Genomic DNA, 23,854 nt, shown 5'->3' on the forward strand with positions numbered 1-23,854 from the left:
AGTTTCCTGAGCTTACCGACCCCGCTGGCACGTCCTATCTGCAGGTGATTCCCAGATCTAGGTACCTCCTCTACAAGACCGCAACTGGGCTTACTTACTGCGTCGAGGTAGATAGCGGGAGGGGATCTACTTTGATGAGAAAAAGTGGAACCCTGATCCTGATGCGGCTTCAATCTTTAAATACAGTGGGGTGAGGCCCTGAAGTACGGTCCACAGCGGGCCGCTGCTCGTGTTACACAGGCATTCCCAGTCGCAATTCTTACAGCGGTAGGTACCCACACGTCCACCCAGAACGAAGCGAACCTCAACCGCCGCGACTCCACCATTTTCGAGCTGCCCGCGTTTCTGAAAGAACGACGCGCATAGCGGGCGGGCATCATCACGACAACCACCTCAATTTTTCATTCCGACCACCCTTCCCCGCGACGGCTGTCCGACTGCTGTGCCTCTTGTCGCCGATAATTACAGAGACTACTTAGCGACTTTTGGCTTCATTTCGATCTGGTCTGGCTCAACCGTCCAAACACGAAACAGGATCTCACCACGGTGATTGAGAATCAAGCACGATGGAGGCGTTGCTAGGCGCTTCCAACTCCAACCCTTCGTGCGGCTCCATCCTCGAGCTTAGGGAGCAACTGCGCAGCGTCTTCAGTACCAAGGTCACGGAAAAGAGAGCCGAACACGTCTCAGTCACATTGGAGCTGCGCTCGACCAGCGTGTTTCATATTCCAGTCACCGAGCCTGAGAACGAGCAACTTGAGCAAGCCGCCTCGATCGATCCGTCGTTGGGGGGCGCGCAATCCAGCGTAGCGCCTGTATCAGGAGAAGGAGGCGCCAACGGCAATGTCAACGGAAACCAACCAACGCGGCAGATCAACGCGATTGATGCGCTGATCAACCAGCCCTCCGACGACCACGTCTTGCAGAAATCGGTTGCGAAGCATATCATCACGACGTTGGGTGAAATCGATGGCAGTAGCTGGGCGGTGCGCCAGGTCTCGCGCGGCGAACAGGGCTGGACATTTGGATACGTCTGCAAGGATTCATGGCAAGCTTGGAGTCGTCAGAATGCTAAGAATCCTGCCCGAGCCGTCATCGGCGAATGGAGCCAGAAGCCGGATAGTATGGATGCTGTTAATTTGAGTAAGTCTTGGTTATTGTTCATCAGTATAATCGGACTCTGGGCTAACAGGACATCAAGGCCGCCCTGCGTTTGACTGCAGAGGATCAGTAACGGTTGCGTTTTTGAAGGGCAGAAAAGTCATCGAAGTCAAATACGATCACACGCCTCTTCACAAAACAGTAGGACAGCTTATCGAACTTCTAGTGCCTCCGCCGGCTCCTCGCGAACCCAAGCATGCGTTGCAACGAAGGGAACCAAAGAAGCCAAAGGAACCAAAGCCCCCAAGGCCCCCAAAGCCCCCCAAACAGCCAAAGCCACCCAAGGATCCCAATGCGCCAAAACCACCCCGGAAGAAGCGGCCCGCAGGCGAAGGTGGCGCAGGAGACGGTACTCAACCCAAGAAGCGCCGCAAGAAGAAGGACGCGGCTGCTGTTGGTCCAGACGGGAGGATTCTTCCGCCAGAGATGCGAGGTGCGCTACCAGTCGGAGAGTCATCTGAACGACCTCTTTATAACAGCCATGCAGGCGGCGATGCCCAAAACGGCTACAGCACTTATCCAGAAGGACTCGTCGGTCAAGCCCCAGCTGCGGCCGATGAGGGCGTTCATGTTCATTCCATTCTCAACATTCCTCCTGCCGAGGCAGCTAGGCGTCGCACGGTGGCCATCGACCTACTCGAATCAGGCGGCATTGACCCCAAGACTCTTTCCCCCGAACAGTTCAACATCTTTGCCAACCAAGCCCCTGAACTTCAACAGGAGTCCTTGGATATGCTCAAGAAGTACGGTGCCGAGCGACTCCGCATCGTACACCCCGATAAGGAACAGGGAGATGGTGCACAAGCTGCTCCTGCTACGCAGGCGGCCACAGCACCATCAACAGCGCCGATCAATCCCTCAAAGAAGAAGTCTAAGAAGAAGAAGTCCGGAGTAGTGGACAGTGAGGAGGGCGTTGCCGCGTCGGGTGGTAAGAAGAAGAAAAAGAAGAACAAGGAGAAATTGACAAGAGGCAAATGCGATCCTTGTCGCGATCGTAAAATACCGGTTCGTTTGGCTTACATCCCCTTATGCTTGATTTGCATCTGACCAGCGTACAGTGCACAAAGGAGAAACCATCTTGCTCGCAATGCACGACATCGGGGTTGCAATGCCATTATGCTCTCGAGAGGAAAGTGAAAGACATTTCTCCAGAGTCAGAGGCAGAACCAGAGGCCCAGTCCGAGCCTGTAGTTGTCGAAGCCGATGAAGAGCCGGAAGGCTTAGGGTCGCCGGGTTTTCATAATGAGCCGGCTCACCATGAACCTGCTAGCCATGAACCCTTTAACCAAGAACAAGACAGTCATGATTCAATCGATAATAATATGCCACACGGACTACCAACGTCTGGGTTGGTCTCACCTCAACCGGAATCATCAACAACATATCATCAGCCTTCCGACCTCTACCAGCAGTTCAACTCGTCGGTGGACGCTTCGGCTACTCCTGAAGTGGCCCATACCGGCGTCACACCTGCAGCAATGGACTATATGCATTCCTCGGTTACTGACAACTCTTTGCACAACTTCTCATACACCCAACCTCAGTCTGAGCCCGAGCCGGCGCCGGCACCGGTACCCGAGCCAGAACCCATACCTGAGCCTGTACCTGTTGTTGAGCAACCTCCCCCTGTCCAGCACACATCTAACTACGCTCAGCAGTCCAGCTCAACACAGGCGGGCGGTAGGACAAGACGGAGTCTGCCTTCAGGGCCATCGTTGCAAAGCGGTGCCATGAACGGTCACACCACCCATGCTCCAACGGAAAGCTGGACTCCTGTGCCGGTACCTACTATCCCGGCCGCCTACCAGAGCAAGCCCTCTCCCAGGGCTTCAAGAGCAAGGAAGCCAGCACCAGCCGCGCCTCAGACGTCGATGCAAAATACGACGCAACACAGAACCCAGAATGCTGTGCAACAACCGGTGTCACAAGCGTTTGATGACCTGCGGCAAGCCTCAAGCTGGTCATCGGTCCCTCAACCTACTATTCCTGTCCAAAAGACAAGTCAACAACAGGCGCGCACCTCGCCCTATCAAGCAGCAGCTCAGACCGTTCGTACTTCGTCTCGGCAGGGCAACCGAAGCCAGAACCATACACCGGTACAGCAGCAAACCAGTGCGCCAGGACGGCATAGCCAGCTGCAAGCTTCCCAATCCCATACGGACAACTCTAGTTACCAGTCCAATACAGGCGTAACAGCCTCCACTTCGGTTGGTAATTACGATAGCTATTCGCAGTATCCTACGTCCAGTAGCAGGACTGAAGTCACGAATACTCGTATGAACTATGAACCCTATACTAATCCGTCATCTACTACGTCCAACTCCTATTCGTCTTACGACACTTATAACACGCGGTCAAGTACCAAAACGCCAGTAGCAAGTTTATCAGCAGCGCAGCCCACGGCTTCCTCATACAACACCAACACAGCTACGGCGGCGCCAAGCACATCACAATGGGGGTCGAGTACGTCTGCCCCTCAGACGCGAAGCAGTGCTCGCTCGACTTATGATACAAATCCAACCACGTCGGCCTCCAACCAATATAACATGACCCCTTCGAATCCCCCACAATCCAGCTCCCTTCAGGGCTTCAACGTCAGGCCGCAATCCATGGCCCAGACCAGGTCCTCTACCGCCGCCTATGCCCAGCAGCAACAGCAACATCACCAGCAGCAATCACAGGCACAGCAGCAGCAGCGACAGCAGGTCCAACAGCAGCCAAGCTACAACAGCTACACAAGCCAGTCACACACCACGAACACGCAGCAACAGCAGCATCAACAGCAGCAGCAGACGCAAAACTGGGGTTACGGCAGTTTCGGATCGACCACTAATGCCTCGTCGACCGGTTACGGCTCCACCGGAGCCAGCAGCAGCGCGAACAACAGCTACTCGACGGGGACCTCGGCAAGCTCGCACGCCCATAATGCGGCGCCGGCTGCGACCAATGCTGCGGCGTACAGCCACCAGCAGCCTCATCATAGGTCGATGAACCTGTCAAGTAATACGTACAGCAGCCACATTGGGAACGAGGATCAGGTGCTTTATGATTTGCTTAGACACCCTGGTGCTTAGTTGGATGACCCAGGAGAGAGAGCGAACATGTAGTAAGATCGATTGAAGAGTTGAAGTGGAGTTGAAGTGGACAAAATGGTTGGAATTAGGGGAGCATGGGCAGTCGATTGCCTTGCCATGTGTTGAGATCGTTGCGTGTACGTAATGAGCCACGTCTGCGATACCAAGGCAGAATAGGGGAAAACATGAGAAGCGGGGCTATTGATGAACTATAGTCATCATTTTTTTTTCTTTGCCTTCGGAAGTTGAGAATTAGCTGAGACAATTGTGCACGGAACGAAGTCACGCTCTGGAGCAGATATATTGTTGATATGGTGGCTGGGACGATCAAAATGTATGTCTTTTCTGACCATATTTTGATTGTCTGCTGTTCGGCCGGTTACCGTATTTCTTTCTTGGCGATAGATATATGGAGCTTTTCTCATAGGGATAGGCAGGAGAAGTGTGTGAAGAACAGCTTGCAGACAGTGCTTTTCTTATTCTTTGCTGTGGGGGGTTATAGCTTGCATGGATCATCGTGAGAACTGGAAGGGGAGAATGGATGCTCCCCTCTATTTTCGGGATTCTTGTTGACGTTTGAGGTAGCCGAATCCCTTCCTTTCCATGGGCAGTCATGAACTTACGCATGTCTGTTCTCGTCTCATCCGCCTGAGTTCTGACTATGTGTCAATCTGTCCTTACTGCTCACTGAATGTGTAGACAGTTAAAAACAGACACCTTTGCACTCACACTCGAGGAATTCCCATCAACGAACCAAGCGTGTGTGTACATTGTCTAAGGGTTTCTTTCCTACATACATACACTTTCAGTTTGGATTCCCGCAGTCATGTACTGTATAGTCAAAAGCAAATTCCGGTCTGAAGGCTCTGATGAAGTTTACGTACCGTAACCAAAAAAAAAAAAAAAAAAAAAGACGGAAAAAAAAAACTGAAGCGCAGTCAGCTCAGCTCAGCTCAGCTCGCTTCATCGGCTTCATCACTCTCCATCACGTAGCACCGACTAGTTGAATCGCACAACGCAAGTAAGCAGCAACTACTTTAGTTCACATGAACTATTGATTTTACTAATGTATCCTTTTCTCACGGCCTCTCTCAGCTAGCGCTAAGTGGAGACAAGCGCTGATTCAGGTGGGCTGAGTCAATATAGCTATGTATGAGGGGGTGTCAAGTTGATTGGGTTGGACAGACAATACTGGGGCGGTTTGGATGCTGGTTTCGATTTGCTGTGGTTATATCAAAAGTTGTCGGTTGGAATAGCAAGCAGAGGCTGTCAAGGTCGTCCGTCCAGCGTGGTCTACAAGTAAGCTTGCTGGCCAGTTTTTCCATTACGGATTCAGCTGTTGGTCTTTCTGGGAGCTCCCAACTACTCGTCATCGCTCACTAGTCAGACGGTCGATTTTGAAGACCTGACGAGTAGGAGTTTAATGGGTCGGCCGGTCGGGAAAGCGGCCGCCCTAATACTATGGAACAACTCCATGCACAAATGGCGAGATCGGTATCCAGGATTTGTTTGGTCCCGCTGCCTTCTATTTTTTTCTTTTGGGTGTACATAACTACATATGTACCTTTTACAACTATTGATTTCACTTTCGTGTAATAATTATTTTGTAAATACAGTATGTGCTGTCCTCACATTCGATTTGTCACATCACAACATCGGACAATCACACACGTGGCTTGGATGTCACCTACCCATCTGCATTACTACAGCTCAAGTCCAGTCGGGCTGAGGTATGTACCCCGGAGGATGTAACGGCGGTTTAGGCAAGGGGACAAAAAGGGAGATGTGTGATGAGGAGATGTCGGTGGAGGGAAGTAGGTGGTGGTGGAACAGCCCGTGAGGATAGGGCAGCAATACAAGCAGACTTTTGTTTTACCCGAACCTATGATCTAATCTTTGCGGATCTGTAAAAAGGTTAGAGTTTTTAATGTCCAGGTAGGTGCCTCCATGCTTAGGGCGAATGTAGGTAGTGTTTGATTCCCGATTCTCGCTGGCTTCAGGCCGAATTCGGTTCGTATGTAGTTAACTAGGTTTGGTGAACAAAACACACCACGACCGTCGCTGCCGGCAGATGGAGCTCCCAAATTGATGAGGTCTTTATACTTGTTTCCTTCCGATGTTCGTCCCGGGCTGTCAATTTCGGGGATTTGGCGAACCGTCAAATGGACACCTGTCGTTGTCGGAATCGATAATCATGCGTTCCCAATGTAAGGGGGCAAGTCCTGGGTGGGTTTCTGGGAGGGAAGAACGAAAACGGAAATAAAAAGGACGAAACGATGAAGAGACCGGATGATTCTAAATAGATACACAATGACATGCTGTGAAAAGTCGTCGCGAAAATCTGAGCCAACAAGTGTTCACCATGTAGTGTACTTATGTAACTTCACCCTCAACACAAGATCCTCTTTAGTTCCCATTTGAGTAGGTGATCGTGTACCAACGACTCCGCCGTCAGACTGAATTAGAAGCAGTCGACGTCGGACTGGACAAGAGAACGCGCAAAGTCCACCCAAACAGGACAGTAGTGTACGGGGGCCCGCTGTCCATCGGCCTTGTCCCCCAGATTAAGCTTGGTCCCACCGGAAGAGGCTGAAATTAGCGCTGCCGCAAATCGTCGGGAATGGTTACAATGGCGCCGCCGTACCCGTACGAGCCGTACCAGCAGCAGCACCTCAGAGAAACGCCAAGCTAAAGGGACCACCACCACCGCAACCACCGTGACTCGCTGTGGTCCATGCGAATCGAACCTCTTCCGAATACCGAAAGAGCCGCCGAGATGGTATCCACTGTTGTCGTAGTCCCCGTGGGCCTCGCTTGATGTGAAATGAGAAGGACGGCACGGCCACCTCAGCACTCGACACCTAGGGACATGGGGGGCAATGAGGCTTTGCGCCGAGCGCGCTTGCTCTCTTGGAACTCTTGGGGGAGATCGCCAGATATGAGCGGTGGCCTCCAAATACATACAAATACATGTAGCGAAAGACTGCACCAGGGAAGGGACCCTGACTCGCCTGATTCCCCGAAAAAAAATGAAACCAAGCCTTGACTTCATCTTCCATGTTCCCAGGACGTTGGGTCGCTCTTTCTGTGAAACCTCTTCCTGGCCTTTTCCTTTTTTTTTATTTTTCTTTCGGGGTCTTGTGCAATTTCCTCCTCCCTTTACCCTTGTTCCTTTTTAGGGCAGTCTCACCATGGCTGTGGTCCGGCTGCTTGGCGCAAGTTGGCGGTCCTGGCGTAGGCTCAGCAGCACCTGTAAGCGTGAAGGTATCCTCTTGGGGATATGCACTGCGAGCCAATGCCTAACTAGATTGGGGGAAGAGAAGCGTGGGTTCCTGTGTATAATTGCCCTAGCTGCAGGCTGTAGCGTCTACACTCTGCAGCCCTTACTGTAGTCTTCAAACGGACTTATCCGTGATGTCTGTCTTGCTCTGACCGCTCTGGATGCAGTTTTCGAGTTCCCAAGCCTTCCCTTGTGTTGATCGTCAGAGCCTGGAACCTCTTACAGACGACAATGCTTATAGTGTAGTGTAGAGATGCGAACTGTCGGTAGAAAAAGAGGTCGAATGGCGGTCCAGGGGCTGGATGTGACGTGATGTTTTCCCGTGATAGTCGAGAAGGAAGGAACCAATCAACCCGACCACACTCTATGCACCCACCCGCAAGACAAGCACATGATGTGTCAAAACGTAAAATAACAAGAACAGGAGAGAGCTGTGAATGCTGTGGAGGTTGTTGACCAAAGATCTTCAGCCATACATCCGCGCGAATAGCAGTAGACGCAGTGTAGTAGAACGGAAAACCAATCCTCGGTGTTTTTAGTTAACAATATTTGTTAAATGAAAGCCAGCGTGGACCTTGACAAGCCGGCTTCAAGCCTCGGTTGCGATGGTCCCATCTTTGTGACGTATCTGTCGGCATCAGCCGCTCGGGTATGTGGATATAGCTCTGGATATATATCTGCCCGTTAATAAGTTATGTGGGTGTGTGTGGAAAGGTAAGCGACCGCTCTATAGGGCCTGCAGCTATAGGCAAGCTACCCCTTTCATCCAAATTGGGGAGTCGTCAGCCTCCATCCACCTTTGCACTCGTAGCAAGTAGTGAACCACTTGAATCTTGACAGAGCAGACTCTATGGTCTTCCTGCCCCTGGCATCCATATCGAGTTACATCTGATATCTCTGCAATTTTCCACTTTTGCCGTTAGCCGTGGTCATCGGAGTCGTCCTGAGCTTTAGTTTTCGGGGTATCAGTGGATGGCTTTCAAAAAGGAAGGCCCCACCGAACGACTGAAGATCACAACGTTCAATTTTCAAGCGACTCCCAGACGGGAGTTCTGGCCAAGGCGGTCCGGCTGTCTGCCAATGTGGTGTATGCTATGTACTGTGTGCCAATGGCTCCGCCGCCTCCACGATTCTGCGCCTCAACACGCCATTTCGCTTGGTCCAGGTTCGGATCTACGTTGTGTGGTTTGTGGGGCTTGTTAAGAACTCCATCTCTCTTTCCGACAACCTGTTCATGCCCGCAGACCGTATACCAGGTGAGCCCAGGGCAGGCCAGGGCGTGTCTTGTGAGACACAAACGGACGGGAAACAGACTGGAAGATGCTGGCATATCTGAGTCTCGGAGTTATCTCAGAAATACCTACCTCATGCCGTGTCATCTGCCGACCGGGCCGCCTCGTGTGCCTTGTTGCCCTCTCTGGGGATGAAAGCTGAAAAAGTGGAGGTGTCCATAGAAGTAGTGGTGGAATTCGCATCGTATCGAAGACTGGAGAAAGTGCGAGCAATCAGGGCATCGACTTTTTGTCTCTTTGTAAGGTAGTAGTGTACACGACGGGAATATTCGCCATGGCCGCTGTTCGTTCAGCAGTGTCCAAGCGGCCAGGAACACAAACTTAGAACTCGTATCCCTGATCGACTTGGCCGTCGTGGAGTGCCTGACAATCCTGACCTGAAATTGCATCTCACAGGTTCGATAGGACATCGGATGCTGCAGCGCACGGTGGGACCTGGATCTGATGCCGGTACCGCAAGTGAAAACAGGTTCAGTTCCACAACAGGAATCTGAACGCTCAAGTTAGAAACTTGCACCTGAGCCACCGTTCCTGCTTTTTTGCAGACCGAAGAAGCAAAGTGGGAAAGAGCAACGGCCGCCGGAGATCGCTGGGTGCTGGAGTCTCTTTGCAAACGGGAGTCGGGCTTTTTGCTCGTCCGGGCTCCATGCGCTTCGACTTTTTAGGTTCCTTCTCTGCTGCCCTGAGCCTGGTCGGCTACTGCTGGTGGGCCTGCTGGAGCCCCATGCATCTGACAGGGGCTGCAGGGCAGGGCAAGCAGGGGATGAATTGGCGAGTGGCAGCGAGCGAGGTGCCGTGGTCGTGGATGCCACTGGATGCGACGGCGAGGGACCATGACACCACCACTAAGACTAATTTGTGGACTGAAGGCCAGAGGGTGAGGGTTAATGACGGGCGGAGGGCAGAAGGGTTCGATGCTCGGCGGACAAAAGGCGGGCCACACTCAGTGCAGACACGATTTTAACGACGTGCGCTAGGAAACATCTGACGAAACGACCGCCAAGCCAGTCCTCCACCAATATCCCGGCCTCCTCCATCCGGGCATTGGGAACTTAATCCTGGCCGCTGTCTCTAGAGAGAAGAGCTGATGTTGACCCCAAAGGCGAACCATTGATGAAGCTGCATCGCTTGGCCTCCATCCTCCTCCGTCGAGGTACATGTACATATATGCCCATCACCTCCCCCTCCCCCCCCTTCGCTCACATCCTCTCCCTCAACGTCTTCCACATTGGACAAGGTTGTCATCATTATTATCAATATTTACAGAATTCAACGCCTTTGTGTACGACCTGAGACCTCGTGTCGGGGACCTTGGCCTCAGCATCTTTCAGTCATTGAGTGTATAATAGCACACACACAACACCGCTTCCCGCCGCCTTCTCCCGTGAGACGACGCATCTGATCCGCAACCTGTCGCGTGATTCAAGTCACTGTCCATCGAGTCCCTTCTTCGGGCGAATATGAGCAGCCCTTGGAACTGCTTCCCTCAGTTGTGCCCTCCTGGAAGCACTGGACTCCGGCGACCCTAAGTGAGCTCTGGATATTCATCATCAAACATAACAAAAAACAAAAATAAAATAAGCATCACACGAAAAAGAAAAGGAACAGGAGGGAAAGTAGGAAACAGACTTCTGCGACACATGACGACAATCGTTCAACCAAGCAAGATGCCATCCCTAACGAGCCCAGTGGAAGACCGTGTTATTCACGACGAGCACGACTGCATGACGGACGATGACTCTGATTTCGACTTTGACGAGGAATACTTTGCCCGTACCTATCAACCCCTGTCGAACCTCCCCACACCGCCCCCCTCGTCCCGCAATTCGTCAGTCCCACAGAGCCCCCAATCACTCGTGGAAAATGGAGGACTTCTCGACTCGGAACTGCTAGGTACGTGGTCTTTGATGGCTATCACTACCTGTATACCTCTGTACGATCATGTTCTAACACAGATATCTACCCATACAGGCCCTGCAATTCACTTGGTCAACCTCATCCCACCTGCTGCATCCTTGGCGTTGCCTTCTGTGTCCCTTGTCCACGAGTTGCTCAGGCGCACAGGCTTGAAGCTGGACGAGATCGCTCTCGCCGTCTGTGTCCTAGACTCAATCAGCTCCAAGTTCGCGCTGAACTGGCGCTTGCGCTGTCCACCCTCTCGCCGCGAAGGTTCCACCACCAGCAACGAGCAACAGCAACAGTCAAAGCGATACACCCTTCCGGCAGCCGCCAGTCAACTCCATATCGACTGCGTCAAGCCCGAAGTCATTGTTCTGGGTGCGCTTATCATCGCCGTCAAGTTCCTGGAGGATTCCCACGCGCCAACCCAGTACTACCGCTCCGCATGGGGTAACAACCTGTGGACGTGCGAGCAGATCAACATTACGGAACGCTGCATCATGGAGGACCTGAACTACAGAATCCTTCCCCTATGGGATGAGCGCTTGATCGGGGATGCATTGAAAGATATGGAGCGCGCCGGAAGGCAGGCTCTGCTCCCTCTTCCCCCTGCGGCGGTGGCGGCGCAATCCCAATATCAATTTCAATCTCTGAAAGAACAGCACAAGCGATGTGTAAGCTCAGGCGCGGCTGTCTATAGGCCGGGGTTGCAACTGACACCGGCGGGAACGCCGCTGTCTGAATACAACTCACCACCGCCATTCAGTATGGACATGCAATGATTCGGAAACCACTGTCACCTCGGAGCCGAAAGGCACGAGGCGCGGGTTAATGGCGTTTACCCAAGCACTGGGCCTCATGGGCTTTCTTTTTATTGTTTCCTTTTACTAGCATTATACCCTCACGGTTTTTCACGGACTTTCGGTTAGGACCATTCTTCGGCGTTTACGTGTGGGTGGTCATATGTCGATGCCTAGAGCGTCAAAGCAAACCACGCAACAGAATCATCGATTTACGAACTCGAAACACAACAGAAAGGGGAGGGGACATGATCAATTTCATTAGGCGTTTCGGGGCGAAAGCGGACTATTTGTTGTTTGATTCTGGGTCGGTCGGTTGACATGTCGGGATCGATGAGTCTTTTGTTCTGCTGCACTCGCAAAGAATGGCGTTGAGTAGGGAGGGTTAGCTATGGAGTTTGATCATCCATCATCAAAAAGAAGGAGGGAGGGCAAAGCGTTATCCTTACGCAGTATGTGGTACATATCCATACCAGACAGGCTTTCTGTTGTAGTAATAGTATAATCGTGACTACCTCTACCCAAAGTTCAAAACAGCGAGCCCAGCCAAAGGCAGTTTGCCTTCCAAGCCATTGCTGATTCCACCCACGGTCGTCCAGTCCCTGTGACATCATCAGAATCCTGATACGAGCGACACAGAGACGCGCGGTCAGAGCCATCCTTAAATGAAAACGGACGGGCGATCATAACTTGGTCTGCCTGGGCCATGGGGTTCGTTTGAAACACTTGCGCAGTATGTACGCTGCACCTCTGCCGGCATTGAGATTTGTTAGTGCGGAGACTTGCATATGGCGAGAGATTCCAGTTTCTCTACAGAAGATGACCGTTTTGGCCGCATCTAATCCCGTATATATTGTAGAAAAAGCGGTATCGCGCTAACAGGTCTGAATGCCAGCAGAGGTGTACACTACACGACAACAAGACAAAGCATGGGCGCTCTCTCGTTCCGTAGTCCACGGTCGACCCTTGTCACCGTAATCCACTCTTGCTGTCAGTTGTCAGGTACAACAACACTCTGCCGCTCCTGCGTCCGAACGCCCCTCCGAAACGAACGGGGATAAGCGGTAGTCGTCACCGGCCGGGCGTGGGGTCTGTCCGTTCCGTCTCATGCAGATTTCGAATCAGATAACGACGGGAGCTGAAGGAGAATCGCCCGCTGAACTCGGATTGGAGCAAACCAAAAGCAGCAACGAGATCGGGAGCACCTCCCGTTATGCTCATGGTGGTGTGTGGCAGGGCAAGGATTTAAGATGGCTTTGGTCAACTTTAAGGGGGTGTCTGGGCCGCCCAACGCCTCTTCGGGGTGTTGGGATATACTTAAATGGTCGAGCTACCAACTTACAGATTCATCCATCACTTTTGGTGGTTCGTTGTAGGATAATGGGACGAATGAACATGGCATTTTCTGTCGGTAAACTCCCTACAGCGAGGTACCTCTAATTCATCCCTTCCAAGCCTCCGTGGCATCGTTTCTGTTTCCCCGTCACTCTCATCCAGTTCGACTGCAAAGGATCGCAAACACACAACCATCTTCTAAAACACACATACCTCTGCTTCACCACATTATCCGTGTAGACCTGAACCAACAACAGCTCCTTTGATACAGAGGCAAAGACAAAAGATAGCGAAACAAGACGGATGGGGTCTGAGACGCAAGCAGAGATCAAGGAATTTTGACCCGCCAGAGCCAAGGTAAAAACACCAATTGATCGTTTCGCGCCCAGGATGTATCCCACACACATGCACCAACACCTGACTCCATTCACAGCGGGCAATAACGAACCAAATGCTCTTGGGGCTGGCAATGTCACCTAACCAGCCTGGAGGTGGCGAAAGAACCCTCTGTCACTATGTACCTGGTTGCCGAACATTCCACTGGTGAACTTCTGGATCTGCCAGAGATCGATTGTTCCTTGCACATGAAACACCGGATCTTCTTCCCAAGTTTGAAGATCAGATGAAGCGAAGGCAAAAACAAAGTGAACAATGAGTTGGGAGTGAGTCATTCAATTAGATTAGGCATTAGATCTAAGCTAAATACAAAAAGATACGTATCAAACGTATACATATAAACCCAAAAAAAAGAAGAAAAAAAGAGAAACGAAATAAATGTACGTACATAACGTATACATAACGAATGAACGAAACGAACGAACGTAACGCACGTAACGTACGCACACCGATCAACAGTGTACATACATAACGAACATACGCATCATTCACATTCATTCATACAAATCATTACACCCATTTATATCATTAAATCATAGCCGCTTCAAGCGGACTTTGAAGAGAGAGAAAAAGAAAAAAAGCGAAAACGAACATGTCTACCGAAATCGTTTACGCGTTCTATCTCTTACTCTTTTTGTGTTAGATAGACACGACAAAGGAAATTATACCCTTTTTGTCTATACACCGGAACACCGAAAACCCTAAATGAAAAGTAAATCGAGAAACGACCATCTTCTAACCAGACATGACCAACGCCAGGAGGGCCATACGGCAGTAGAGACCATATCTCATCTACAATCTGTCAGCAAACGAACCTGAATGCCGCATGGTAGCGGAAACAATGTCAAAGGAGGATCTTACCTGTCTGAAGTATGCGGCCCGCTGGTCGAAGTCAACCTCCTCAGCAACCTCCTCGTTTCTGGGGAGCGGGTGCATGATAGCCATCTTGCTCTTGGCGTGCTTAAGGGTCTGGTTGTCGATGCGGTAAGAACCCTTCACCTTCTCATACTCCGCCTCGCTCGGGAACCTCTCCTTTTGCACACGAGTGCAGTACAAGACATCAGTCTTGCCGAGAATCTCAGGGGTCAACGTCTCAGACTCGCAGAGCAGCTGGCCGGCCTTGACCAGTTGCTGACGAACATCAGTAGGCAACTCAAGTCCCTTGGGGGCGACGAGCTGCACCTTGACTCCCGAGTAGTGACGAAGCAAGTAGACCAGGGAATGCACAGGTCTACCATAGCGAAGGTCACCGACGAACGTGAAGGTCAAGCCCTGGACAGTGCCCAGCTCCTCACGGACGGTGAAGAGATCCAAGAAAGCCTGGGTGGGGTGCTCCCTGCTTCCGTTACCAGCGTTGACAACAGGCACCGGGCTGTACTTCTTGGCAACGTCAACGCAGGTCTCGTCGGGATGGCGGAGAACAATGGCGTCAGCATAGCAGGCAAGAGTACGGAGCGTGTCCTGCAGAGTCTCGCCCTTCTGAACAGAGGAGTGCTGCGTAGCAACGGAAATGACTTCACCGCCCAGACGCTTCATGGCCGCCTCGAAAGACGCCGATGTACGGGTGGAAGGCTCGTAGAAGAGAGTGGCAAGCATGCGTCCCTTAAGAATGTCCATGACGTTTCCGCGCTGGACACTGAGGCGCATCTCCTCGGCAACAGTGAAAAGGAGATGCAAGTCGGCGCGAGTGTACTGCTCTACGGAGAGAACGTGGGCCTTCTTGAAAGAGTGAGGCCTGGAGAGCGAGTCCTGAAGGGTGAAGTTGACCTGTCCAGAGAGCTGAAGTGGGGTATGGCTGGTCTGGTAGTCACGCTCGCCGATCTCCATGTCACGGTACCTGGCGATAGCCTCGACAAGGATCTTGGCGTTCTTCACGTTGGTGACCAAGGGAATCTGGTAATCAACAGCCATGCGACGTGTCTGGTAACCCTTGCTGATGTAGTTGGCAGGGCGTCTGTACCTGTTGTTGGAGGGCAGGTTGATGTAGAGGTCGATCATGTTGTTAGCCAAGTGCTGGGTGAGGGAGTACTCGGACTTCTGGTCATCCTCCTTGGCGAGAACCTCCAAGAACTGCACGGGAATGTCGTGCTCTTGAAGGAAATCAGCAGTACCGGCGGTAGCGAAGAGTTTGTAGCCCATCTGAGAAAGCTTGGCCACAGAAGGCAGCATCTCCTTCTTGTCCTTGTATGAACCGATGGAGAGCAAAATGTTCTTCTTGGGAACCTTGAAGCCGGTGGACACCAAAGCCTTCAGGTAGGCCTCGTACTTGTCAACACCAAAGGAGGCAACTTCACCAGTGGAAGCCATCTCAACACCCAAGACGGGGTCAGCGCCAGACAGACGAGAGAAACTGAACTGGGGGACCTTGACACCGACACCGCCAGAAGGACGATCGATGGCAGGATACTCCACGAAAGGCAGACCCATGATAGCCTTGGTGGCCATCTCGATAAGATCAACTCCCATAACCTTGGAGACGAAGGGGAAAGAGCGCGAAGCGCGAACATTGCATTCAATCACCTTGATGTCGTTGTCCTTGGCGATGAACTGGATGTTGAAGGGACCGGTAACGTTGAGAGCGGCACCGATCTTGCGAGTGGCTTCCTCGATGCGCTGAATAGTGGCCTGCTCCAGATCCTGAGGCGGCAGGATAAGGGTTGCATCACCAGAGTGAACACCGGCGTTCTCGACGTGTTCAGAAATGAAGTGTCCAACAACCTTTCCGTCCTTGGCCACAGCGTCCATCTCGATTTCCTTGGCGTTCTCAATGTACTTGGTAATGACGACAGGGTGCTCAGGGGAGACATCGGCAGCCTGCTGAAGGTAGGACTCAAGATCGGCCTCGGAGTAGACAGTGTTCATGGCGGCGCCAGAAAGCACATAGGAAGGTCTGACAAGCACCGGGTACGATACCTTCTGGCAGAAAGCCTTCGCCTCCTCGAAGCTGGTAAGTTCCTTCCAAGTCGGCTGGTCAACACCGATACGGTCAAGCATGCGGGAGAACTTGTAGCGGTTCTCGGCAGTGTCAATCATCTCAGGAGAAGTACCCAGAACTCTGACGCCAGCACGAAGAAGGGGCAGGGCAATGTTGTTGGGCGTTTGGCCACCCATAGCTCCCAACACTCCGGTTGCGTCCTCCATCTGATAGACGTCCAGAACGGTTTCCAGGTTGATGTTCTCGAAGTACAGCTTGTCGGCTTCATCATAGTCGGTACTGACGGTCTCAGGGTTATAGTTCACCATGATGGTCTTGAAGCCAGACTCGCGGAGCGTGCGAATGGCCCGAACGGAACACCAATCGAATTCAACGGAAGAACCAATGCGGTACACACCCGAACCAAGAACCATGACACCACGGTCTTCGAACGAAACATCGTGCTCGCTGGCGTTGTAGGTCAGATACAGGTAGTTGGTGAAGGCAGGGAATTCAGCGGCGACGGTGTCGATCTGCTTGACGAACGGAGTAATGCCTGCCTCAAGACGCATGCGACGAATAGCTAACTCGTTGGAATCCCAGAAGTTGGCAAGCTGACGGTCGCAGAAGCCAAGCTGCTTCGCGCGAAGGAGAAGATCAGGACGACCAACAACATCGTTAGCCGTGAGTTTGGTCATGTCCTTGGCGAAATTGCTCAGGCCCTTGAGCTTGGACAAGAACCACTTGTCGATCTTGGTCAATTCCCAGATCCTGTCGACAGTATAGCCCGCGTGCATGGCGTTGGCAATGGCGAATAGACGCTGGTCAGAGGGGGTCTGGAGCTCGTCGTCGACGGACATGAGCGCAGTCTTGGACTCGCTGAAGCCAAGGTTGTGGAAATCGATGGCACGAATGGCCTTCTGGATGGCCTCTTCAAATGTCCTGCCGATGCTCATGACCTCGCCGACACTCTTCATGGAAGAGCCGAGCTGAGTGGAGACGCGGGTGAACTTCTTCAGATCCCAACGAGGCATCTTGACCACGACATAATCCAGAGAAGGCTCGAAGCAAGCGCAGGTCACCTTGGTAACGGTGTTCTTGATCTCTTTCAGAGGAATACCGAGACCCAACTTGGCAGCAATGAAAGCCAAGGGGTATCCGGTGGCCTTGGAAGCCAAGGCCGAGGAACGCGACAATCTGGCATTGACTTCGATAATGCAGTATTCCCTGGAGAAGGGGTTCAAAGCATACTGGATGTTACACTCGCCGACAACTCCAAGATGGCGGATGACGTTGACAGCAGTAGTGCGAAGCATGTTGTAGTCTTCATCGGAAAGCGTCTGGGAAGGCGCGACGACAATGGAATCGCCGGTGTGAATACCAAGAGGATCGAAGTTCTCCATGTTGCACACAGTGATACAGTTGTCCTGGGCGTCACGAACAACCTCGTATTCGATCTCCTTCCAGCCCTTCATACTGCGCTCGACAAGAACCTGGGGACTGGCAGCCAGCGCCTTGTTGCACAGGTCAACGAGCTCAGCTTCGTTGTTGGCGAAGCCACTGCCGAGACCACCAAGAGCGTAGGCTGCACGAACGATAACCGGGTAACCAATGTCCTTGACTGCGTTGAGGGCCTCCTCAACACTGCTGGCCGAAGCGGACTTGGCACACTTCTCACCAATGGACTCCATGCTGCGAGCAAAGAGCTCACGGTCCTCCGTGGTGATGATGGTATCAATGGGGGTACCGAGAACCTTGACACCAAGAGCCTCAAACTCATCCTTGAGCTGGATACCGACCGAGAGGGCCGTCTGGCCACCAAAGGTGCAGTAGATGGCATCGGGCTGTTCGTACTTGATAACTTTCCGGACGAACTCGGCGTTTACGGGCAAGAAGTAGACCTTGTCGGCCAAGCCCTTGGAGGTCTGAATGGTGGCAATGTTGGGGTTGATGAGGACAGTGTAGATGCCTTCCTCCTTCAACGCCTTGATGGCCTGAGATCCCGAGTAGTCGAATTCGCCAGCCTGACCGATGCTGAGACCACCACTGCCCAAGACGAGGACCTTCTTGACATCGACACGGGGGTGGAGTCTCTCGTTCTCCTCAGTGGTACCACCGGGGAATTCGACACCCTTCTGGAGAAGAGTGTTGTCGGTGGTGCACTTGGCAACAGTCTGAATGAAGACATCAAAGAGGAACTCAGTGTCACGGGGGCCGGGAGTGCTCTCAGGGTGGAACTGGACACTGAAGTGGGGGCGGTCAACGTGCATGATACCCTCGTTGCTGCCATCATTGGCGTTGATGAACAGCTCCTGCCATCCGGTGGGGAGAGTGGTAGCGTCAACCGCATAACCGTGGTTCTGCGAGGTGATATGGCACTTTCCAGTGACCATGCTTGTGCAAGGAATGTTGTGACCGCGGTTACCGAACTTGAGCTTGACCGTTTTGGCACCGGCAGCACGAGCGAGCAGCTGGTGACCCAAGCAGATACCGAAGATGGGTGTGTTGTTCTTCTGCAGGGCGGCAGAGATGTGCTCGACAGTGGTGTCCATGACCTTCGGGTCACCAGGACCGTTGGAGATGAACAGACCATCATATTCTTCCTTGGAGAAATCGTAGTCCCATGGACAAACGAGGACTTCGACACCGCGCTTGATGAAGCACCTGAGCTGGTTGTACTTCATGCCGACATCGAGGCAGAGAATACGAAGGTTGCGACCCGAGGGATGCTTGAGGGCAGTGGCCTCATCGGGCTTGTAGAGCTTGGGCTCCTTGATCGAGACTGAAAGTAGCGTGTTAGAAATGGCTTGCCCATCTTAGCGGAGGGCGCATGTTGCTTACCTTCGGCAACGAGGTTCTTCTCGTTGGGGTTAACCCATTCGATAGTCTCGAAGTGAGGCTTCCAGTCGCCAGGGACTCCGAGAGAAGGAGCGCTGACAGCCAAGTCTTCCTTCTGGAGAAGCATGCGACCAAGCATGCTACCCTTCTCGCGGATGCGCTTGGTGAGGGCGCGGGTATCGACACCGTACATGGCAGGGATTCCCTGCTCCTTGAGCCATGTTCCAAGGGACGAGGTGGCGAGGAAGTGCGAGAAGTCTTCACCAGCATAAGAGGCGGTAACGAGACCGGCAATGTGAATCTGGTTGGACTCGAAGTGGGCGGGGAGATCCTTGAGAAGATCATCGACGGTTTCCCGCGAGGGGACGCCATAGTTTCCAACAAGAGGGAAGGTAATGACGAGAATCTGACCGCGGTACGAAGGATCGGTCACGGACTCAGGGTAGCCGACCATGCCGGTCTGGAAGACAAGCTCGCCGGCAATGCTCTTAGGCGCACCAAAGCTGTAGCCTTGGTAGGCAGAGCCATCCTCAAGCTCAAGGCAAACAAGGCCTTCGCAAGGCGCATCGGCGATGGGGGCCGTGGCGGGGCGGTAGACGGTCGCAGCCATGATGGAAACAGGTGAACTTTTAGAGTATAAACAAAAAAAAGAGAGAGAGAAAGATGACTATGGTAAGAAGGGTATAGTGGAAAAGAAAAGAGTAGTGAAAAAGCGGCACAGAATCGAGAATGGAAGACGGTGGTTGAGAGGACGTCAAAGATGGTGAGAGCTTCGTCAAGAAGAGCTCAGGAGCTGATTCGTTTTCGTTGGGGGGAAAACGGCGAGAAACTGGCAAGATGATGTTGGTGGACTGTGTATGTTTCAGCTGGATATCCTCACTATCCAAGCTCGATATGGCCTCTGCTTGATAGCAAGAGGAAGAGAGAGAGGAGAGGAGAGGAAGAGAAAGGATCCCAGGACTCGACCACGGGGTAAATATTTTTTTTCTTGTTTCGGCAGCCTCGAGGAGCCCCGCCAGACCGTCAGCCCGCCACGCTGTGCCCGTAATTGGGTTGGGGACAGACGGCCTGGGCGACGGAGCGAGGCGAGTGGGATTCAGAAAAGTTTTCCGTTATTCACGCCATTGTCCAATGCCGTCTTCGGTGGCTCGTGAGAACCTGGAGGGGCGGGTCCAGCGGGAGTTGGCAGGGCCGGCAGCGCCGCAGGACCGCGACACCTGCACATCCGGCAGGCAAGGTTTTAGCGCGGGGCAGCGGGGGTCCCTTGAGCACTGAACGACCGTCGCGGAGGGGTCCCCAGACGATTTTAGCTTGCATCGCCTGCCAAGTTCGTCTAGAGCCAAAGCCGAAAACCAATGATATTACGGGTGAAGAAAATTATGTGGGGGGGTTTGTCAAAGACCCTGTACCGTGGCCCGCCCAGGACAAAATCTTGATGACACCCGGACCCGAGTTCAGATTTTGATCTTGGACCCGGCAAAAGGCTGGGCGGCTTTAACGTAAAGACACCATGACTATGAATGCGTTGAGCCGATACCACTACTAACACTACAGAACTGCATAGACTTCGAAGGCGCCGTCGCTGAGCATCCAATGCAATAGAACCTGTTGATTTGCGTGGTATTCGACTGAGTCTGGTGGTGTTTTGTGTGCTGAACTCAGGTGTCATCACTCATCAATCTTGTCGTGTGCGACCGTGGGTACCATCACCACCACAAAAATCCATGTCAACAAGTGCTGTCCCCTGTCACCAATCCGGGGCCCGTCCGTCCTGGTGTCCGGCATTTTCGCCGTCCCTATCTTGTCACTGCCGATCGGTCGTCTTCGACTACGTACCATCATTACTAGGACCGATGCGATGCCGTGAGGCCCGTGACAGCAGGAGAGGACCGGCAGAGTTGCAGCATGTTGTCACAATCACCATCCGATGTTCGATGTTGATATGTTCGCTAAAATTTCAGCATTGGCCGAAACCATCTTTTTTGCTTGCCCTACATAATACATATGCAGTGTATGCATCTGCTGGTCGTCCTCGCCAGAATCGTGATGGGGTACACTCCACCTCTGCAGGGATAGAAATGGTTAGCTCGGTTCTTGCGAGTGGCAAAGAACCTTAATTTTTTGCACAGGAAATGGCTCTCCTGTCGTCTGCCTACTCCCTGTTTCTTGTTCGATCGTCGTACCAAGCTAACCTTTTATATCCATGCAGAAGAGGTGAACAAGATGGGCTGCTGCTGATCGAAGCGAGATTTTCCTCTTACGTACGCCAACCAGCCATCTGTGGGGTTATGGAGCAGCGGTATCGCTTGCTCTTTGGGGCTCGTCAGAGTCATCGTTCGCATCGGGTCCGGTTGTCGGGATCTTAACACCGATCTCGACCGTCCCGTAGCCCTCACCTGCCGAAGTCTTCTGGCGGCGGATGCTCACCATAGCCCACGCAGTGCGTGTTGGTGTCAGTTGCCGACTGTATATCGAGACTTGAGAGCTTCTGTGTTTGCAGTATAACGGGACGTGCACTGTGAGGAAACGGATAAGCATCTAGGTTGATGGAGTCAGTCTCCGAGTCATACAGCATGCCAAAGGATTTGCAAGAGTGCGGAATTCCAAAGATCATGTTCCGCTCCAAGTATGGTGAGTTTGTGCTTCGGGTCTTGGCCGGTGCCATCATCTCGCTGTATGCACCACCACCCGGAAAGTCCGCCAGGGAAAGTGGGCCATCCGGCTCCGAGTGGGTCTTGTTTTCGCCGGGCAAGGACCGGTCTGCTCCGTAAGCTCTTACTTGTAGGAGGCTCGGACTCTTATTTCGCACACGGCGGGGCTCCTGGGTTAGGGTCCTTATACGTCCAGCGAACCAAGAATGTAACGTACAGCTGGTGCTGCACCGATCTAAACTCCATTGCCCACCAGGCTGTCAATTACTGTGGTGGTTCCTTGGATCGTAGCACAGGCCTAGACAAACACTGGTCAATGTGACAGGAAGAGCAATTGCACCCAGAAGGTGCAGTAGCCGTAACGGGACATGACGTCGCCCCGAGGCGCTCCGCACCACCATAGTCAGCGACGTCTGCAGCCTCGAGATCGTCAGCTGGCCGCAGAGGTTCGTGGAGGGTGTCACAGGTAATACAGCTGTTGTGTGTTCTGTATCAAAGTACCCAGGATCGTTGATGACGGTCGTAACCCCATCTGCCCATGTTTCAACGTAAACCTTTCTTCGAATTTGCTTCGAGATGCGTAGCTGAGACAGTTGTGGACGACTGATGAGGTAGGCACGCAGGACGCCTCATCAGTTATCAATGGTTCGAAAGACTGAAATTCATATCCGACTCGTTAGCCTGACAGGACGTCTCATAGCTTCTACATAATGAGAGCACTTGGTGAAGCAAGAAATGGTTTGGGCTTGCCGTGTCGCCTCGTCCAATTGGATGTAAGTGCCCGTCGTGGCGGATGCGGCTTGTGACCGAATCGAATGACTTGTTGCAACCCTCCATCACATCTCAACCTATCCAGCATCGACGGCGGACCCACCCGGACTAGCGAGACGACCATCGACCGGTCTCCTACAATCGCTGTTACATCGAGACAAATCTTTGATCATGTGTCACCACCAGGACCCTGCGTGATGGCGATATAAGTATCGACGATATATATACATCCAGACATGCAGTCGCTAGTGTCAATCGTCATCTGGCAAAAGCCCAGCGGACGGGTTGCGGGCAATAACGCTCAGTATGCGGAATAAAATTCCATGATAAGAAGAGTGAGACAGCTCGCACCAAACGCAAGAGAGAGGGTCTGTCTCATGGCTTTGAATCATCTTGACCGCCCTCGAGGCCTTGACAAGCACTTTCTCAGCCTCATTCAACGCAGTACGTCGGCAGGCTGTGCTTGGCAGCGACCATTCTGGATACGATTCGAGGAAGATGGAATGGGGGCTTGTACCAGGTGCACACGAAGGAAAAACAAAAGAGGTTGTCTCATTCGCTCGATTGCCCATGTGAGGTCGGCCGCGTGCCGTTGAGGCCTTGGACGGGAAGAGGGGGCCTTGGTGCAATGGTGAAAGGGGAAGAGGGAGTGAGGGACTGAGGGAGATGATAACGTCAAGACTTATAAAGATCCATTTCGCCTCAAAAGACAAACGCAGTGAGCCTCCTGTCGGTCTGTCGAAATTCAATGGGAAGAAAGAGTGCAAAGTGGAAATGGAACTTGATGAGAGATTTGAGACTGGACCCAGCAACTTGGAGGTTCCATTTGTCAAGTGTGGTCTGGGAGAGTGTGAACCACTAAATGGCAAGATGGCCAGGTAGGCTGGCGTGATTGGTGGGATGCGCGTGGGAAGGCGCTGATGGAGCAAGGGCCCCCGGTCAGCCCCAAGATTGTATTGTTTCTTGGACTGTCTTGTGCCCTGCGATGCTCTGACCATGGTGCTGCTCACCGCATTCCTACCTAGGATTTCCTCAGTCACCAAACTCCGCACATCCTTCTTATCATCCATTCATGGTTAGACGAAGCCCGTGTTTGACACTAGGCAGTTTGGGTTCCATCATCTTCCGACACATCTCACGGTTGTTCCCCTCTTTCGAGCTCACCACCTACGATGGTTACTTGTCAGTGTCAGGTGCTGTTGCGCTTCACGCGCGTCATTTGTCTTGCAGCAGCCCATGTCGAGACTCCCGTGATCTGTCTATGGTGTTGTCAAAGTCTCGGAGCAAAAACCTAAAGATGGCTCCTACGTAAGAAAGAAGGGCCACTTCACTTACATCGGGTAAAATACAAGGACGGGAATGGTTGCGGCTCACGGCGGGCAGTCAAGACGAAAAGGTTGAAAGTTACAGCCTCCAAGAATACACAATCGGTACCTGCCACTT

General features: G+C 52.6%; 4 protein-coding genes across 4 annotated transcripts; 3 read left to right on the forward strand and 1 right to left on the reverse strand.

The window, feature by feature from the left end:
- Positions 1 to 317: 317 nt before the first annotated feature.
- On the forward strand, positions 318 to 4,235 carry B0T23DRAFT_363981 (uncharacterized protein; the record flags this gene model as incomplete). Its single annotated transcript, XM_062836330.1, has 5 exons — positions 318 to 1,143; positions 1,202 to 2,166; positions 2,220 to 3,403; positions 3,535 to 3,624; positions 3,737 to 4,235. The coding sequence occupies exons 1-5, from the start codon at positions 567 to 569 to the stop codon at positions 4,233 to 4,235; spliced, it is 3,315 nt and encodes a 1,104-aa protein (XP_062689910.1). The 5' UTR covers positions 318 to 566.
- Positions 4,236 to 10,474: 6,239 nt separating this feature from the next.
- On the forward strand, positions 10,475 to 11,488 carry B0T23DRAFT_398466 (uncharacterized protein; the record flags this gene model as incomplete). The annotated part of the gene is made up of 2 exons (XM_062838363.1): positions 10,475 to 10,700; positions 10,779 to 11,488. 2 exons carry the CDS (start codon positions 10,475 to 10,477, stop codon positions 11,486 to 11,488), a joined length of 936 nt encoding a protein of 311 aa, XP_062689911.1.
- A 2,011-nt stretch (positions 11,489 to 13,499) lies between these two features.
- Positions 13,500 to 20,071, reverse strand: B0T23DRAFT_343909 (protein pyrABCN). Its single transcript, XM_062835934.1, has 3 exons — positions 18,993 to 20,071; positions 14,099 to 18,933; positions 13,500 to 14,029 (listed from the first exon to the last, which is right to left on the reverse strand). Exons 1-3 carry the CDS (start codon positions 19,597 to 19,599, stop codon positions 13,973 to 13,975), a joined length of 5,499 nt encoding a protein of 1,832 aa, XP_062689912.1. The 5' UTR covers positions 19,600 to 20,071; the 3' UTR covers positions 13,500 to 13,972.
- Positions 20,072 to 21,562: 1,491 nt separating this feature from the next.
- B0T23DRAFT_431420 (uncharacterized protein) lies at positions 21,563 to 21,996 on the forward strand (the record flags this gene model as incomplete). The annotated part of the gene is made up of 2 exons (XM_062840322.1): positions 21,563 to 21,756; positions 21,966 to 21,996. The coding sequence occupies 2 exons, from the start codon at positions 21,563 to 21,565 to the stop codon at positions 21,994 to 21,996; spliced, it is 225 nt and encodes a 74-aa protein (XP_062689913.1).
- Between the last annotated feature and the right edge of the window lie 1,858 nt (positions 21,997 to 23,854).

The sequence above is a fragment of the Neurospora hispaniola genome (genome assembly GCF_033458365.1).
Source record: "Neurospora hispaniola strain FGSC 10403 chromosome Unknown B0T23scaffold_7, whole genome shotgun sequence".
Classification (NCBI taxonomy): domain Eukaryota; kingdom Fungi; phylum Ascomycota; class Sordariomycetes; order Sordariales; family Sordariaceae; genus Neurospora; species Neurospora hispaniola.

Bases quoted from the DNA above. Each gene is read 5' to 3' on its own strand.
- B0T23DRAFT_343909 (XM_062835934.1), bottom strand. From the start codon at position 19,599: ATGGCTGCGACCGTCTACCGCCCCGCCACGGCCCCCATCGCCGATGCG. The intron at 18,934-18,992 runs GTAAGCAACATG...CGCTACTTTCAG, and splicing joins GAAGAACCTCGTTGCCGAAG to TCTCGATCAAGGAGCCCAAG. The intron at 14,030-14,098 runs GTAAGATCCTCC...GACAGATTGTAG, and splicing joins GGGCCGCATACTTCAGACAG to ATGAGATATGGTCTCTACTG.